Here is an 18,625-nt window from a genome sequence, read left to right on the forward strand (position 1 = left end):
TAACTCCTCATTCCTGCCTACTTGAATTGCTCTTTCTCTCCTCTCTCCCATGCACTCTTTCCCCACCCCCAAAACCAAAACACTGATTATCCAGAATCTATCTACACCTGCCTTCAAAATATTTGAGGATTCTGCTTTCAACACGTTTTCGAGAAGAGTCCCAGAGGCACTCTGTATTGTCTGAAAATACTTCTCACTTCAGTCTTGAATGGATGACCCCCCCCCCCCCCCCCCCAGTCTTTACACAGTGCTGTTGCTCTTCAGTAGCATTATTTGCAGGCATTGGCTCAGTTTTCATATGCATGCTCCTGTCATTCATTCCAGTTTGACCCCTATCGAGAATAACTTGGTCAAGTTACAGGAATTCCTCAGAACGTGTTCAGTCCAACCAGTGGAGGAAACCTCATATGAACACCAACTGAACTGCTGGTTTTGAACTCTGCATTTTAAGAAGGATATTGTGGCAAGAGAGATATGGGGTGGATACACTAAGTGGCTGCCTGCTGTGAGAAATGAATATATTGAGTGTCTTGGAAAAATGAAACTCCTTTCTATTGAAATAGAAATTGGACATTGGATAAGTATTTAAAAGTGCACAGGGATGACTGTGGACAGAAAAAGATGGAAAATTATCTCACCAAGCTTTAGTCATCTGACCGAATATCTCTGTGACCCAGTGTCACCTTATGTTTATAATGCTTCTGTAAAGTGCCTTCGGCTATTTTAAGTTAAAGGCATTGGTGTGGATCTTTGGAGTCCAAGAAGGTCCCAGAGGACTGGAAAATGGATAATCTAACACCCCTGTTTAAGAAGGGAGGGAGTAGACTGGCAGGAGGCTGGAAGAACGCAGCAAGTCAGGCAGCATCTCGGGACGGAGGCAGAAGGCTAGAAATTATGGGCCGGTTAGCCTGACTTTGGTCATTGGTAAGATTTGAGTCCATTATGGATGAGTTTGCAGACTACTTGAAAGTGCCTGGTGAAATGGGGCTGAGTCAGCATGGCTTTAAGGGGAGGTCATGCCTGACAAATCTGTTCGAATTCTTTTGAGGAGATAACAAGCTATTTTGACAAAGAAGAGCCAATGCACACAGTCTATTTGGATTTACAGAACACATTTGACGAGGTGCCTCACAGGAGACTGCTCAATAAGATAAAAGCTTGTGATGTCAATGGACTGCATTGTTTAGAGGATTTGACTGACAGGCAGAGTGGAGATAAGTGGTGTTTTTTTTTTCAGAACGGCAATGGTGACGAGTGGAGTTCTAGGGGTCCATATTGGGGCCACAACTGTTCACGTTATGCATTAATGATCTGGATGAAGGAACTGACAGCATTAAGTTTGCAGCTGATGCAAAGATAGCTGGAGAGACAGATACTGTTGAGGAAGTGGGGAGACTGCAGAAGGACTTGGACAAGTAAGGAGAGTAGGGCAAGGATGTGGCAGACGGAATATAATGTGGGAAAGTGTGAGGTTATGCACTTTGGAAAGAATGGAGGTGTAGACTATTTTCTAAACAAGGGAAGGCTTTGGAAATCTAAAGTGTAAAAGGGCATTTGAAGTACTAGTTCAGGTAAATGTGCATGTTTATTTGGCAGTTCCTTTCTGTTGAAATAGAAATTGGATATTGGATAAGTATTTAAAAGTGCACAGGGATGACTGGACAGAAAAAGATGGAAAATTATCTCACCAAGCTTTAGTCATCTGACCGAATATCTCTGGAAGGCAAATGCAATGTCAGTATTCATTTCAAGAGGGCTAGAATACAAGAGCAGCAACATACAGCCATAGCAGTGTAAGGCTATAGTCAGACCACGTTTGGAATATTGTTTCAGGCCCCATACCTGAGGAAGGTTGTACTGACGTTGGAGGAGGCCCAGAGGAAGCTTACATAAATGATCCTGGGGATGAAAGGCTCATTATACAAGGAGTGGTTGAGTATTCTGAGTCTGTGCTATGGAGTTTGAAAGGGTGAGGGGGGGTGTCATTGAAACCTACAGAATGCTAAGATGACTCCATGTCCACACTATCCAGATGCTTCCACTAATAGGAGGACACCAGGGCACAGCCTCAGAGTGAAGGGATGACCCTTTTAGAGCTGAGTTGAGGAGAAATTTCTTCAGCCAGAGGGTGGTGAATCTGTGGAACTCATTGCCTTCCAGAGTGCTGTGGAGGACATGTCATTGCATGAGTTTATTTAAGATACAGGTCCTTGATTAGTAAGGGGCTCAAGGGTTACAGGGTGAAGACAGGAGAATAGGATTGGGAAACATCAGCCTTGATGGGCTGAATAGCCTAATTCTGCTCCAATGTCTTCTGGACTTGTTAATTGTAGCACAGATCATGCCTCAATGTAAGGATAAACGTTGTAGGTGACTGAAGGTACAGAACATGAACAATTGGCTATGTGAGATTGGGTCATCTGTGTGGACCTCTATGTAATCTCCACCAGATTCTGGTAACTCATCAGCGCTAAACTCAATGATCGATTCTAATCCTCCTTCATGTGCAACCTCTCTATGACATCATGTCTACCTATTCTTGTAGTTGTCTGCAGTTCTCATTCTGAACTCTTTAGACCGTGAACTCTTAAGCATCCTCCACTTTCTTGGCATAGCTGCAAACCATACAGCATTCAGAAATCTAGACTCTTTAAATCTGACAATACCTTTCCTAGAGCTCTCTAATTCTAACTCTTTGTTTGAAGAGCATCTTAAACAATCTTTGACCAACTTTTTAGTCACTGTTGTAGGAAGATTTTAAAGAGGAATCTTTGTTCAGAGTCCAGCATAAATCTATCTTTATTCAATGCTCCTTATCACACAGGTTGGAAGAGGTCACTGGAAACAGACTCCAAGATACTGCCCCTCTCCCAATAAGGCACAGGATATTTAAACGTTCCATATTACAATGGTTACATGCAACATTGACATCAGCGCTTGCCATCTCCCCTCTGACTGTTATGCCCCTCCCCGGATGTTTGCCAGCTGCATCATACTAAGTGTGTGCTGTTTGGTACCCTGTGAAACTGCGATTGTTTATTTTCCCATGGTCGTAATATTTTGCAATTGCACCCCCCTTTTTGGTGTCCTTTCACGCGGTTATCTGTTTATATCCTTTAGTTTATGTTATTTGGTGTTTATACCATTCATTCTTTAATCCTCTCTTGGTGACGGGATGGGGACCTCTCTCTCATTTTTACAGCCATTTATCTAAAGGATGTTAGTTAGTTAGTTGCACTTATAATTTCAGTAAACCTACATATATAATCTGTAATGGCACTTACTTAAACCTTTTGATTATGGTGGCAAAATAACAAGTTTGCTCTTTCCCAGTAAGATTTCTTTGAAGCACATCATTTATCTTATCTGGTCGTCATGTGTATGAAGACCATGATTCTGACTGGAAATTGCTGCCTCAAATCTCTCCACCCACGGGCAACACTGACAGTCACCCACCTTTTGGCTTGGTGTCTTTTTTTTTCTTAAATCGGTTTGTTATATCCCTCAAGCAACCTGGGATACCTTCTAGTGTTAGAAACTTTTAAAAAAAAATTTGTTTATAATTTTTGGAACTTGGATTTTAAAGATGTGTTTTTGATTCAGTTCAGAAGTAATTGTTTATTTTTAAAGGTCAGAAAGGCTTTTGGAGCATTGACCTAAATACATAATTTTCAAGAAAACCTGCAATTCAGTCAGGATAACAGTAGTTTTAATTGATGGAATGTTTACACTACTGAGTTTATGACAGATTTGGGGTGGAGGGGGTTTTTTAAAAAAAAAACAGATTGCAGACATTATTGTGTGTTTTGACTTCAGAAGAATTGGAAGTTCACTTGAGAAGGGAGAACTTTTTTTTTTACCCAGCTGATGAATCAAGTTTTCGGTTCAGGTGAGTAGTCCCTCTACGAAAAGAATTTTAGTTTGTGAAGTCTCCGAGCTGAGGGAGTTTATGTACAAGTTTCAAGGTGTCAGCACTGAAAAGTGATTTGTGCCAGCAGTCCAAGAAAGAGAATTGAAACAAAATCTTAAAACTGCCTCTGATCTGAGAGAGAACTGGGTTGGCAGTTAAGAAAGAAATGAGTTGCAATAAGTGTAATACTTCTATGGAATTTGAATAGCTAACAGTTGCTGATAAACAGTAACAAAGTTTCAACCTGTGTTAAGGTCTTTCTAAACTGTCTTTACATAGTGATTTTTTTTCTTTTGTCCAATGAACTTGTGTTCTTTTGTTTCAAAAAGAAATTGGCAGCCTTATTTGAATATGTTTGTCATTAACCACTGATAAGCAACTGCAAAAGTTAAACAATTGATCCATCAAACCAGGTGTAATATGGGATCTGACCTGTCCAGTATTAATATCAGTGGAGATTATAACATTATGTAAATAAATACAAGGTGTATTTGGTAAGTCCTAGTTCAGACTGGATCATTTGTGTGTTTTTATCATGTAACTGTTTTCAGCTTTGACTCCCTGCCAGAAGGTCAAGAGCTGAGACATTGGCTAATATCTGGTTAGTGTTACACAAAGTTCATTTCCAAGAGTAAAGCAGCCCGAATCAAACTACATCAGGATTCAAGTAGTGTTCAGTTTCCATTGATACTTGGTAGGTAACAATGGCAATATGTAAATGCCAGCAATTTGAACAAGACATCTTGATCAAGATCCCCAGTCTTAAGATATTGTTCACTGGGTTTCCTGCAGATTGGGATCATTGGTTAGCTCATACCATTGACCAATCAGTATAACCATGGTGACAAGAGCAGGGTAGAAGTACAGAACTCTGAAATAAATGGTTCATTTCCTGACTCCTCTTAAGACTGCACATCATCTACAATGCTCATGCTAGCAATCTGCTGGAGAATGCTTTCCTAGAAGGATGGAGCCACAACAAAACTCAAAGTACAGGACCAGTTTGCCTTATTACTGTTAGCGCCATCACTGGACATGGCATCCATTCCCTCCAACACTGGCACCCATTCAACCCTTACCCATGCGAACAAAGACAGTGGCCTTTAAGGAAAATCATCAAGTCGAACTGTTCCGTGACTTGGATGGATATTACGGTTTGCATTTAATGTGCCCCAGAATTTTGTAATTCCTGACTGAGCACATTTTTGTGGGAACACCAGGAAAAGGGTTGTATTATCTCAAAGGAGAAATTTCAACATAAGGATGGCTAATAAATTACAATGTTCTCTGTATCACTGTTTGGATCCTCCCCATGTGCTACACTGAGCGAAGCTTACGCATGGTGGCATATTTCAGAAAAGTGGCTAGATTGGATTTTGAACTCCCAAAATATTTATGTGGAGAGCAAGGCTGAGTCATGCTTGTGTGTCCGCTTTCGGTCCTATGTACCCTGGCCGCATTCAAAATTCGATCCTGGTGCAAAATCTGGCTACTCTTCTGTTTTTGCAATGGCTTTTTGGACTAGTGGGAAAGCCAAGTGCCGCCTCTGGATGGGTGATCGGTAACCTAGAGCAGTCCCATCCATCTCTTCGATATCCCCACCTCTTCCAACAAGACCAGCCAGCCTGTATAAAACAGGTGTCTAAGTTATTTACTCCAGTCCCTACGCTGCTGCGATATATTGTGCACGGAGCTACAAACTCCACCCCTGCTAAGACAGGCAGATTGAAACCCAGTCGAGAGTGTGGTGCTGGAAAAGTACAACAGTTCAGGCAGCATCCGTGGAACAGTAGAATCAATGTTTCAGGCATAAACCCTTCATCAGGAATTAAGGGCTTATGCCCAAAATGTCAATTCTCCTGAAACCCAGGTCAACTGAGGAAAGAAGAAATTCGGATCTCGTAAATACCCAAAACCAGTCCAAGAGATTGCTCTGGCTAAAATCCATCCTTGTAATAGCAATCTCTCATGAGGTGATGTTTTCTCCACACCTCATGATGATGGGCTTTTAGGGAGACTACATCCAGAGTACTGTGTACAGTTTTGGTCACCTTGCAATTTTATGTTTACATTTTTTTTAAAAAATGTATTAGAAACTGTACAGGTTCATTTGACTGGGTTATCTTGTGGAAAGCTTGTGGTTTGGGTCTGTGAGCATTGAAGTAGGGAAGGATGAGGTGTGAACTTACTGAGATACAGGAGTCTGAGATGGTGGAGGTGGGTAGATGCTGACAGGGTGTTTCCATGGGGGCAGGAGGGAGGGTTGGGGGAGAGAATCTAGAATGAGAGAGAGAGCACCATGTAAAAATTAGTGTCTCATTTGAGGGGACAGATGGAAAAGTGTTATGGTCATAATCAGATCAGTTGTGATCTTTTTATCAATTGGTTGAAAAGAGATGCAATAGAAGTGTTTAAAATCACAAGTTTGATTTTATTATTGTCACATCTACCACAATACAGCGAAATGTACAGTTTTGCATGCTAACCAGACAAATCATACGTCACAAGAATGCAGAATATTTCCACATGTAGGGAATCTAATCTAATCATATAGTCTTACAGCTACAGAGAAGGTGCTGATGAAGATCAGCTCTAATATTGAGAGTTCATAAGTCTGATGACAGCAGAGAAGAAGCTGTTCTTGAATCTTGGTACACGTTTTCAAGCTTTTGTATCTTCTTAATGGGAGAGGGTGGAAGAGGGTATAACCTGGGTGGGAGGGATTTTTGATCATGTTGGCTGCATTCCTGAGGAAGTGGGAAATATAGACTGAGTCCCTGGAAAGAAGGCTATTTTGTGATGGACTGGGCTGTGTTCACAACTCTAATATCTCCTGATGCATCCTGATGGAAAGAATCCTTGGCACATCTATAAAAAGTGGGTAGGCAGAAGTCCATCCCGTGGGCAGGAGGATCCAGAACCAAATGCGCAGGTTTAAGGCAACCGACAAAAGAATCCATGTGAAGAAAAATGTTTTACTTAAAATACAGCAAGTGGTCAGGATCTGAGATGTGCTGCCTGAAGATATGTTGGAGGCAGATTCAGTCACTGCATTTAAAAGGATGTTGGACCTCCTGTCAGAAGAAGAAAAGTTAATGAACTGCAGGAATGCGGTGGAACTTGGCAAATTGTTTGCTCTTGCTGGGAGCTAGCACAGGGTGGAACGAGTGGTCGCCTCTTGTGCTTTTTAACCATGCCAAATTTCTATCAGGCCTTGAGACTGTGCCCAGCCCACTCTCCAGAACTGGTTCCCCAACTTTCCAGGTGTCCCTGCATCGTAACACTTCCAGAAGACTCCACTGGCTGTGTAAAGACATCTTTTTTGGGGGGGGAAACCTCGAAATTCTAATAGAAATGCGAGCCTTGGTTCCTTTTTTTTCTGTTTTAGTAATGTTTGGGATATACCAGGTCAAGGAGTCCAAAGTCTGAAACCCGCCCCTTTCTTTTGAGAAAACACGGAGCTCGAGAGGGAATCTAAAACCCTCCCACACACTCTCAGTGGCCCTCGCCAGCAACCTTGCGGGGAAGTTTCAAGATTCAGTCTGTACCAAACTCCGAGGCGGAAGGAAAAGGCTGGCCGCTGTTTGTGTACATTGCGTTTGATTTAGCAATAACGGCAAATTATATCGATTTTGTAAAAAAAAAATGCAATGCATTCGCAAGCCCAGGAGAACCGAGCAGGAGGATGAGCGGCTGCGGGAGGCGACTGACAAGGAGGTCCAAGCCAACCTGAGCCGGCTCGGTAAGAGTTATCCCGGCTGGGGGCTGGGCTTTGTCAGTGCCGGAGAATCTGTCTGTCTTGTCTCTCTCTCTCTCTCTACTGAGAGACCCACACAAGCTGCTGGTATTGGAAGTGCCAGCACGCACTCACTTACACACACACACTCACTCACTCTCTCTGCCTCTGTCCCACCCAACACTGCCAGCAGTGTCCGAGTCCAGCCCAGGCAAGTTCAGCTGAAAGCTTGCAAGCTTTCAATCAAGCGAAAAAAAAATTAACACCACCACTCTGGTGCGAATTTCTTCTAAAATTCCCCTTTCAGGTCTTCCTCTCTCTCCCTCCGTGTGTGCCCCTCTCTCTCTACCCGCCCTACCCCTTTTTTTTAAGTGGGAAGTTCTCTCTTTCCTCCCTCTCAGGTGTTACCACTCCCTCCCTCTCCTGCCCTCCTTCCCTCAGCTCTGAGCAATCTTGCTTCTGTTATGAGCTAGTGGCGGCATGTTTACACTAATGCTGTGTGGGGTTTTGCCTTTTGATAGGATATCCTGTTGCAGTCTGTCTCTGGTGTATGTCATGTCCTGATTTATGTATTTTACTTCGATTCCCATTTTACATTCTACGCTATTTAATTTCCTTCTCTGCTGCCCCTCTAAACCAATGTTTGTACGTTTGCCTTTACATTCGTATTCCAAGCCAAGTGCCTCAGAACAAATTTGCACGGGGCGGGTTTGGGGGTTGGCAGCGGGCAGGAAACCGAGGGGAAAGTTTGGGTGGTGGGAGGCGGGGTGAGGAAGAGAGAGAGAGAGATTGACGCGAGGGATGTAACCTAGCTAATGACCCAGAGATTGAATTGGAACGCTTGCAATGAAAATTTTGAGCATTTGAATTTTTTTTCTGACCAAAGGGAAAATAAGTTATTGTAAAATAATTTATTAGCGATCCTGTCTGTAATTTGCAAAGCTCAATCGTTTCTATCTCCTTTGGAGAAGGAAGTTACCACTTTCACCTCTTCCATTCTCAGACTTGTTGACTCACAACTAGTCTGTGATTTGAGCTGCTGGAAATTGGGATGGTGGGATCAGATTATTGGGTAGCAAATTTCTTAGACTGGTGGAGGGTATGTCACTGTCACAAACAGAAGGTGTTTTTACGTGGTTTAAAAATCACACAACCCCAAGGTTATTTTCCAACAGGTTTAATTGGAAGCACAGTAGCTTTTGGAGCACTGCTCCTTTATCATGTGTTTGTGAAGGATGAAAGAGCAGCGCTGTGAAAGCCAATGCTTCCAATTAAACCTGTTGGACTATAACCTGGTGTGTGATTTTTAACTTTGTACACCCCAGTCCAACACCGGCATCTCCAAATCATGTTTTTACGTGGTCATAGTGGAGGTTGCCTTGTCTGTGGTGAATAGAGAATCAAGGATTGAATAATGAGGCAATCGTACATGCCTCTGTGAGGGCAGAGTGCTAAGAAGACCATCGACGCAGCAGCATCCATGCAGACAAGGACATTTTCTTGAGTGCTTTTTGTGTGGCATAGTCTCTTCCTAGAGAGATGATTGAATACTTTTTTGAAGACTCTATCCATATCTGCCTTAATTGTCAAGAGAGTCAAGGGGCACACTGGACAGTAAATATGAAGCCACAATCTAACCAATCATGATCTTATCAAATGGTGAACAGGGTCTGAGGGACTGAATAGCCTACAGCTTCTAACTCATGTTTGTTAGGGATATAATAGATAGTCAGAGGTTGGAAACATGTTGAGGAGAGGCAGCGATCTCTGGGTGCAGTCACACAGGATATCACTGGAGACTTTGCCCAGGGTGTTTCTGACTGACTGGGTTTGGCAGGAATTATGTTTTCAGAACTGGCAGTTTTAACAACATCGGTAATATTCCATGAAATAAATTTTATGACATTTTGTTACTGATCCCTAATTGTCCTTGAACTATGTGGGTTGCTAGGCCATTTGAAAGCATTACTGTGGGGTCAGGAGTCATATTGGCCAGGTCAGGCAAAGGTGACAGATTGAACTTCCTTCCCAGCCAATGGCAATATTGTCAGGGTTTGTTAATTCCAAATTTTTAAAATTGATTTTTAATGTGGTGAGGTTTGAATCCATTCCCTAGAGTTTTACATTTGCTAGTCCAGTGATAGTACAGCTACTATATCAAGTCAAATTTTGTAACCACTTTTTCTAATTCACTGCAGGAGTTATCATAAATTTGCATTTTTATTTCTCCTGTCTCACCATAAAAAAAATCTCTCTCACAATGGGTTCCTATTGACTGTTACACAGCAGTGATTTTTTTTTCACCTTTAGGAGCAGTCGATTTTATTTTCTTCCTGGTTGGGAGATGCATAAGTACAACAGGCTTGTAATTGCCGTGTTTGTACCTTCTTTTGAAAAAGAGTATAACATTTGAAACATTCCTGATCTGAGAAGGTGGTGTCAGTCCTCCACCTCAATCTGATTGGTTTCTTTTGTGGTGGACAACGCTGGGCTAAATTTTGGCACCTTTCTAGATCAGGGATCAATGCACTACCAACCAGAGCCACTTGCCTAAGAAGAAAGCAGTAAGGTCACAAAAGCCAACGCCTAAGTTTTATAATTTGCTAGTGCTTGGGGAGGATTAGTGCCCCACCCAGCGCAACAAAAATAATCAGATGCTAGAAATCTCACTTGCCCGTGTCAGTAGCATGCAAAGATATTCAACAATAATCCAAACTCCACCAGCCAATGGTAACCAGTTTATCGGGAAAAAAAAGCTCAGTTGTGTGCAATGCCTTTCTCGGGTCCGAACTGGAGTCCGAACTGAATTGAAGTCATTGTGCAGAAAACAGTAATGTTATGATCCTAGTGGACATTACTATTGAACATGCTATTGATTCCAAAATCCAGTCTGGCTTGATAACTACGTAAAAACACAAATTTAACATGGTGATCAAGTTTGAATGCATGTACGAATAGATTCAAAAACAACTTCTCAAAAACAACTTCTCAGCTGTTATCAGATTTTTGAACAGACCTCTCCGATGTTAATTCTTGTCTCTTGCTGCACTGCACTGTCTGTTTGCCTGTTAACACTATTCTGCACTCTGTTCTGCCACGCTGCACTTTGTATGGTACAATCTGCCTGGATAGCACACAAACAACTCTTTTTACTGTATCTAGCTACACGTGACAACAATCAATTGTCTTTCAGTGAAACATAAGCACACACAAGGCTGCAGATTTGGAATGAACAATAAAACAAGCGTATTACATAAAAGAAATGAGTAAACTAAGCCATCTGAATATAATTTCTCTCATTGGAACCCTATTGGAGAAGATTCTGAAAGAGAATTAATCTCAATTTGGAGAAGCAAGGTTTGATCAGGAGTCCTTAGAATGGCTTTGTCAGTGGGAGGTCATGTCTAACACATCAGGTTTAATTTTTCGAAGAGGTGACCAAATGCGTAGGGCAGTGTAGTTGATATGGATTTCAGCAAAGCCTTTGGCAAAGTTTCACATGGGAGACTTTTTAAAGAAGGTAAAAACACCTGGGATGTGGGGGTTACTTGACAATGGATCCAAAATTGGCTGGTTGGTAACAGCAGGCTGTTTGTGTGAATAGAGGCCATTGCCAAGTGGCATACAACAGGGAATGGTGCCGGGTCCCTTCTTGTTTGTAATGTAAATGTAGGATGTAGATGCGAATGTGGGACAATGACCAGGAAGTTAGTGAATGACATCAAGATTGGCCAAGTGATTGACAGTGAGGTAGAAGGTCTTAGTTTATAGGAGGATATTAACTAGTTAGATCAGCGACAGATGGAATTTAAATTTGATAGGTGTAACATGATTTACTTTGAAGGAAGTAACAAGACAAGGGAGTACTCGATGAATGGCAGGACATGAGGAAGCTCAGAGGAACAGAGGGATCTTGGAGTGCTTGAAGGTGGCAGGGTAGGTTCATAGGATAGTTAAGGAATACAGGACTCTTGTCTTTATCAGTCAAGGTGCAGATTATAAGAGCAAGGAAGTTAAGTTAGGGCTGTACAATAGGTCACAACTGGAGTACTGTGCATATCTGGTCACTAGATACAGTTGTACTGGGGAGGGGGGGAGGTGGGGCTGTAGAGGAAATTCACCATGGTGGAGCCATTTCAGCTATAAAGACAGGCTGATTAAGCTTAGGTTGTTTTGTATGGAGCAGAAAAAGCTGTGCGGGGGAGGGGTGGGTGGAGTGCCTCCTTGTGGTATACCTGTATATGATGGAGAGGCATGGACAGGGTAGATACAATGCCACTGTTCTCAGTTGAAAGGTCAATAACAAGTGGGAATAATTTTAAGGTAAAAGGCAGGAATTCTAGAGAGGAGTTAAGGAAAATTATTTGCATCCACAGGTTGGTGGGGATTTGGAATGCACTGCTTGGAAGGGTAGTTAAGGCTATAAACCTTACCTTCCTAACAAGTACTTGGGTAAACACTTGAAATGGGCTGTATGACTTCTTTATACTGTATAATTCTATGATAATTCTAAAGATTGCGAAACCAAAATTCCTTATTCCTAACAGCATTGCTTTATAGCCAGATAAATTTCATTTTCACCATCAAATCTCTAAGTTGACTTTTAACTGCTTCTGGTCCTGAGAGCTGTGAACTTTGTTTCTTTGACACTCACAACTGAGGTCTTGGACTTTCTTAGCTTCAAATAACCAATGTAGGTTTCTAACCAAACATTCTTGGTCTGAAACTTTAACGTTTCAATGAGGTAACTACTTTAACTATTCTGAACAATGCTTTCTAAGAGAAACTAATATTTCTCCTCCTTCACACCATCCAAAAAACGTTCAAATTCTGAATTCTTAAAGGTAATGGAGCAAAGACTGATGTAGTGGACTGTTTGTTCAGTTTTCTCCTAAAGTCTAAGCTAAATATGATCCTTCACTATTTTTAAACTCAAAAACAAGCTAATGTCTTGAAATGTAAAACCCCGCAATATAAACTTGTATCAGTTTTTCAAGAGTTAATTCAGACACTCACTTTCTGACACCAAATCAAAAATTGCTGGAAAAACTCCACAGGTCTGGCAGTATCTGTGGCAAGAAAGCAGCGTTGAATGTTTCTAGTTTAATGACCTTTCTTCAGAACTGCTTTCTGACAATACTGTTTTTAAAATCATACTGTAAAGACTGATTTTAGTTGATATTTAAATGCCTTCAAAAACGACTCAATTGCCACTAGTTTAAAATCCAAGCTTTTATTTCTGTAAAGATATTAATATGTAAATCTCTCCTTTTTTTTAATAGTCAGTTCGCAAACAGCAGAATTACACACATGCCAATATGATATAAAAACAACCAAATGTTGGCTAGGGGACTTGATATTGACTGGGTTATCAGGGAGAATTATTTTTGCCTCTCACTGAACAGAGGCTGTGGAAACTTCTTACATCCACCTGAGGGGGCAAACTGGACCGCTAGGTAACCTGGTGAAAGACAGTCCCCCAAATAATGAAGCATCATCTGTAGTTCCCAAGGGGATATCTTCTAGCTGGACTATATGATACTTAGATTGAGTAAATAAACTAGGCACGGAAATATGTTGTGGCCATCCTGAAGATTTGGATATCACAAGGGCAGGGATGGTTGTTGGATATTTCAGGGGTTAGATGTCCCTGAAGGAATAGGGGGAGGTAAAAGAGGTGGAGGAGTGGCATTGCTAATTAGGGATAGTATCACAGCTTCAGAAAGGGTGGTCGTCGAGGAGGATTTGTCCACTGAGTCAGTATGGGTAGAAGTCCGAAACAGGAAAGGAACAGTCACTTTATTGGGAGTTCTCTACAGGTCTCCTCTCTTTCCTCCGCCCCAGTAGCATCAGAGACACTAAAGAGCAGATTGGGAGGCAGATTTTGGAAAGGCAAAGAAGTAATGGGGTTGTTGTCATGGGTGACTTCGACTTTCCTAATAATGATTGGAGCCTACTTAATCCAAATAGTTTGGATGGAGTAGTTTTGTCATGTGTCCAGGAAGGGTTCCTGACTTGATATGTACATAGACCGACTAGAGGGGAGGCCATATTGGGTTTGGTGCTTGGCAACAAACCACGCCAGGTGTCATATCTCTCAGGGAAAGCATTTGTGATAGTGATCACGACTCCCTGACCTTTTACTGTAGTCATATAGAGGGATAGAAGCAGACTGAATGGGCAGGTATTTAATTGGGTGAGGGGGAATTACAATGCTATTAGGCAGGAACTGGGACATTTAAATAGGGAACAGATATTCTCAGAGGAATGCACAACAGAAATATGGAGGTTGTTTAGGAAGCACCTGTTGATAATTCTGGACAAGTTTGTTCCATTGAGGCAACAAAGGGATGGTACATTGAAAGAACTTTGGGTGACAAGGGATGTGAAACATCTAAGCAAGAGGAAGAAGGAAGCTTACTTAAGGTTGAGGGAAGGATTAGACTGGGCTTTAGAAGATTACAAGGTAACCAGGAAGGAGCTGAAGAATGGACTTAGGAGAGCTAGTAGGGGCATGAGAAAGCTTTAGCCGGTAGGATAAAGGAAAACCCCTAAGGCATTCTACACTTTTGCGAGGAACAAGATGGCCAGAGTGAGGGTAGGGCCAATCAGGGATAGTGGAGTGAACTTGCACTTGGAGTCTGAGGAAGTTGGGGAGGTCCTTAATGAATACTTAGCTTCAGTATTTATTCCTGAGAGGCACCTTTGACATTTCTGAGGACAGCATGAAACAGACTGATATGCTAGAACTGGTTGATATTAGGAACGAGGACGTGCTGAAACCTTTGAAAAACATAAGATAGATAAATCCCCGGGCCAGATGGGATATACCCTAGGTTACGACAGGAAGTGAGGGAAGAGATTGCTGTGCCTTTGGCGATGATCCTTACTGTCTGCTGGAGTAGTACCAGATGATTGGAGGTTGGCAAATGTTATTCACTTGTTCAAGAAAAGCGATAGGATAGTCCTGGGAATTACGGACCACTTAGTATTATGTCAGTGGTGGACAAAGTATTGGGATGGATTCTGTGGCATAGGATTTAGGATTACTTGGAAAACCATACTCTGATTAGAGATAGTCAGTGTGGCTTTGTGAGGGGCAGATCATGCCTCACAAGCCTCACTGAGTTATTTGAGGATGTGACAGAACGCATTGAAGGTAGAGCAGTGGATGTGGTGTATGTGGGTCTTAGGCGAAAGTGAGGATTGCAGATGCTGAAGGTTAGAGTCCAGATTAGAGTGGTGCTGGAAAAACACAGCAGGTCAGGCAGCATCCGAGGAGCAGGCAAATCGATGTTTCGGGCAGGAGCCTGATGAAAGGTTCCTGCTCCTCAGATGCTGCCTGATCTGTACTTTTCCAGTACCATTCTAATTTGCACATGGATTTTAGCAAGGCATCAGAAGGCTCATTCAGAAAGTAAGGAGGCTTGGGATACAGGGAAACCTGTCTGGATACAGAATTGGCTGGCCCATAGGAGGCTGAGGGTGGTGGTAGATTGAAGGTATTCAGCCTGGAGTTGGGTGACCAGTAGTGTTCCTCAGGGATCTGTTCTGGGATCTCTGCTCTTTGTGCTTTTTTTTTTAAAATATAAATGACTTGGATGAGGAAGTGGAAGGGTGGATTAGAAAGTTTGCTGATGACACGAAGGTTGGTAGAGTTGTGGATAGTATTGTAGGTTGCAGCGAGACATAAACAAGATGCAGAACTGGACTCAAGTGGCAGATGGGGTTCAACCTGGAAAAGTGTAAACTCTTTCTTTCACTTTGGAAAGTTGAATTTGAATGTGGAATTTAAAGACCGGATTCTTGGCATTGTGGAGAAAAGTGGGATATTTGGGTCCATGTCCATAGATCCCTCAAAGTTGCCACTCAGGATGATAGAATTGTTAAAGCGTATGGTGTGTTGGCTTTCATTAGCTGGGAGATTGAGTTTAAGAGCCAGGAGGTTATGCTGCAGATCTGTAGGGTCCTGGTTAGACCACACATGGAATATTGTGTCCAGTTCTGGTTGCCTCATTATAGGAAAGATGGGGAAGCTTTAGAGAGGATGCAGAGGAGATTTACCAGGATGCTGTCTGGACTGCAGGACGTGTCTTATGAAGAAAGGTTGAGGGAGCTAGGGTTTTTCTCACTGGAGCGAAGAAGAATAAGAGGTGACTTGATAGAGGTGTACAACATGAGAGGTGTCGATGGAGTGGATAGACAGAGACTTTCTCCCATGATAGGAATGTCTATCATGAGGGGGCATAATTTTAAGGTGATTGGAGGAAGGTTTAGGGGAGATGTCGGAGGTAGGTTCTTTATACAGAGAGTGGTGGGTGCGTGGAATGCACTGCCAGCAGTGATAGTTGAGTCAGACACATTAGGGACATTTAAGCGATTCTTGGATAGGCACATGGAAGATAGTACAATGAAGAGTATGTAGGTTAGTCTGATCTTAGGATAAAGGGCCAGCACAACAGAGAGGGCCGAAGGGCCCGTACTGTGCTGTACTGTTCTATGGTCAGGAGTCTCCATGTATCTCCTGAAAGTAGTAGCAGGATTTTGTTTTAATTTTCATTTCCTCCAGGAATTAGCTGTTGGGATCTGGTCAATGATGTTTCTATATAGCACAGATGGATTGGACTGTTAGCTTGTGTGGCTTTTCTCCTGAGGTTTGTGAAGAGGCTCCACATCCTACAACTGTCCAGTCAGTGCTCTGACGTTGAATGACTGACTGCTTTCTCAAAGATACAAGCCATGACCAGGGAAATGGACTTCTGTTGAAGACTTATGCCAGTCTTGCCGACCAGCCAATGGTGAAATTGTAGGATAGTTCCAGTACAGGAGATGCTGCAAAGTTAGTAAAACACAATTTACGTTTCTGGCTGTCCTTCATTTAAGCAATTTTAATTTTGTCCTCATTTATGGTTTCTAAATGGTTTCCTACCACTGAGGATAAATGAGTGGTGTGTTGTTGCTGGGATTATCCTTTGTAATGTCTTTGGAACAAGAGTACAGTTTTTTTTGTTCTGACCTCTGGCACCACCTGAAAACCTAAGCAGGGTTGGATGATTTATGGCCTGTATCTCCATATTGTGTACTGTTCCTTCACTCTGTTTCCTTGGATGAATCTCATCCACATTTGATGGCCTCCTTTAGCTGAGGGACATTGTTGCAATGGCAATTCAGAAAGGATTCTCGGTTGATTCCTGGGATGCAGAGATTGTACTCTGAAGAGTGAGTACAAGCCTTCACTTGCTTGAATGATGAGGTTTTTTAAACAAATTCCTGAGGGGCTAGACAGAGTTGATGCTGAGAAGAGTGTCTGCTCTTTTGCAGGTTTCTTGAAGTAAGGAACACTCTCAGAATCTGGTGTCTCCCATTGGAGGGGAAGGATCCTCTCTTACTATTTTAAGAGGACTGATAGTCTTTGAATTTGCTTCCCCACAGAGCACTGAAGTGTGTGGGTTGAGATCATTAAAAATGTTCAAGGATAGAAAAAATTCTTGAATTATGAGTGGTGAAGGCTCATGGGAGGACAAGCAGGAAGTGTTGATGCCACAATCAAATCGTTCATGATTGTATTAAATTGCACAGCAGGCTTGAGAGATCAAATGGCCTCTTCCTCATAATTGCTGTATTCTTATGGTGACTGATCAACTTCAAGTTAAGCCAGCCTTTCTAATAATTCCTCTATCAATTTTTGACTCCTCAGCATCTCAACTGCCTTCTCTTTCACTATTAAATGACCAAATTCCCCTCCCTTTTAGTAAGAAAGATACTCACTTAGTACTTTAGCCCTGCTTTTCGTTTGTTAGCCTCATGGCATAGCATATCCCCCACTCAAGCCAGGACATCAACACTGGTTCAATGGAGAATGCAGGAGTGCTTCCCAGAAGCATCACCTGGCATTCCTGGAAGAGGTGCCAACCTAGTGAAGCTACCAAACAAGCCTACTCGCACCTGTTGCAGAAGCAACAAGTGATAGAGCTAAGTCATCTCACACCAACATCTAATCAGTAACTCACTGGAGGAGAAGGCTCCACAAATATCCCCTCAAAGATGGAAGAGCCCAACACATTGGTGCAAAAGACAAGGCTGAAGCTTTCCCAGCAGTCTTCAGCCAGAAATGCCTGAGTGGGTAAGCTATCTGTGTCCTCCAATGATTTCCAGCATCATAGCTACCAGTTTTTAGTGAATTCGATTCACATCACGTGATATCAAGAAATGGTTGGAAGTACTGGATACTGCAAAGGCTATGGGCCCTGACAACATTCCAGCAATAGTCTGAAGATGTGCTGCAGAACTTGCTCCGCCAGCCACGCCCTTCCAGTACAATTACAACACTGGCATCTACCTGTTAATGTGGAAAATTGCCCAGATATGTACCTATAGAGCAGGACAAATCCAACCTGATCAATTACCACTCCATCAATCTACTCTCTCATCAGTAAAGTGTTGGAAGGTGCCATTAACAGTGCTATCAAGTACAACCTACTCCGTGGCAGAGTTTGGGCTCCCCCAGGGTCCTCAGCTCCTGACCTCATTACAGCCTTGGGTCAAACATGGACAAAAGAGCTGAATCCCAGAGGGTGAGGGGAGAGGGACAGCCTTTGACATCAAGGCTGCATTCAACCGATTGTGGCATCAAGGAGCCCTGGTAAAACAGGAATCAGTGGGTATCAGTGGGCAAACTCTGGTTAGAGACATACTGCATTCCTCTTCAGTTTTCTTAGTCTATCTGTCCTTTTATTAACGAAGGAGTTCTGGCTTTGTTTATCTTTCTATTCCCCATTTATTGGACTGTACCTTGACCATTTTCCCTTTTTAAAAGCAGTCTAATTTTCTGTTTTGTCTGCCAATAATTTGATTTGATCAAAATGAATGCACCGCTTAGTTACATGTCTGGTCTGATTCAGAGAGTAGAAGATTTAGTATGTAATTTTTATCCAATATGCTGTAAATTATTCTCGATACTTTACCATCGTTCTGGAGTC

The 18,625-nt window shown here is 42.3% G+C and overlaps 1 protein-coding gene across 3 annotated transcripts in view; it reads left to right on the forward strand.

The window, feature by feature from the left end:
- Positions 1–18,625, forward strand: part of plcd1a (phospholipase C, delta 1a) — a 95,173-nt gene that overhangs the window by 21,363 nt on the left and 55,185 nt on the right. Inside the window, exon 1 of one of the 3 annotated variants that reach the window (XM_043690854.1) lies at positions 7,385–7,652. The exons of the other annotated variants lie outside the window; for them this stretch is intronic. Coding sequence (XP_043546789.1) covers positions 7,556–7,652 — 97 coding nt within the window. The 5' untranslated portion in view covers positions 7,385–7,555. Of the gene's footprint in view, positions 1–7,384; positions 7,653–18,625 lie in introns of those variants that run through there. 3 annotated transcript variants of the gene reach the window in all.

This window comes from Chiloscyllium plagiosum, chromosome 5, assembly GCF_004010195.1.
Source record: "Chiloscyllium plagiosum isolate BGI_BamShark_2017 chromosome 5, ASM401019v2, whole genome shotgun sequence".
Lineage (NCBI taxonomy): Eukaryota > Metazoa > Chordata > Chondrichthyes > Orectolobiformes > Hemiscylliidae > Chiloscyllium > Chiloscyllium plagiosum.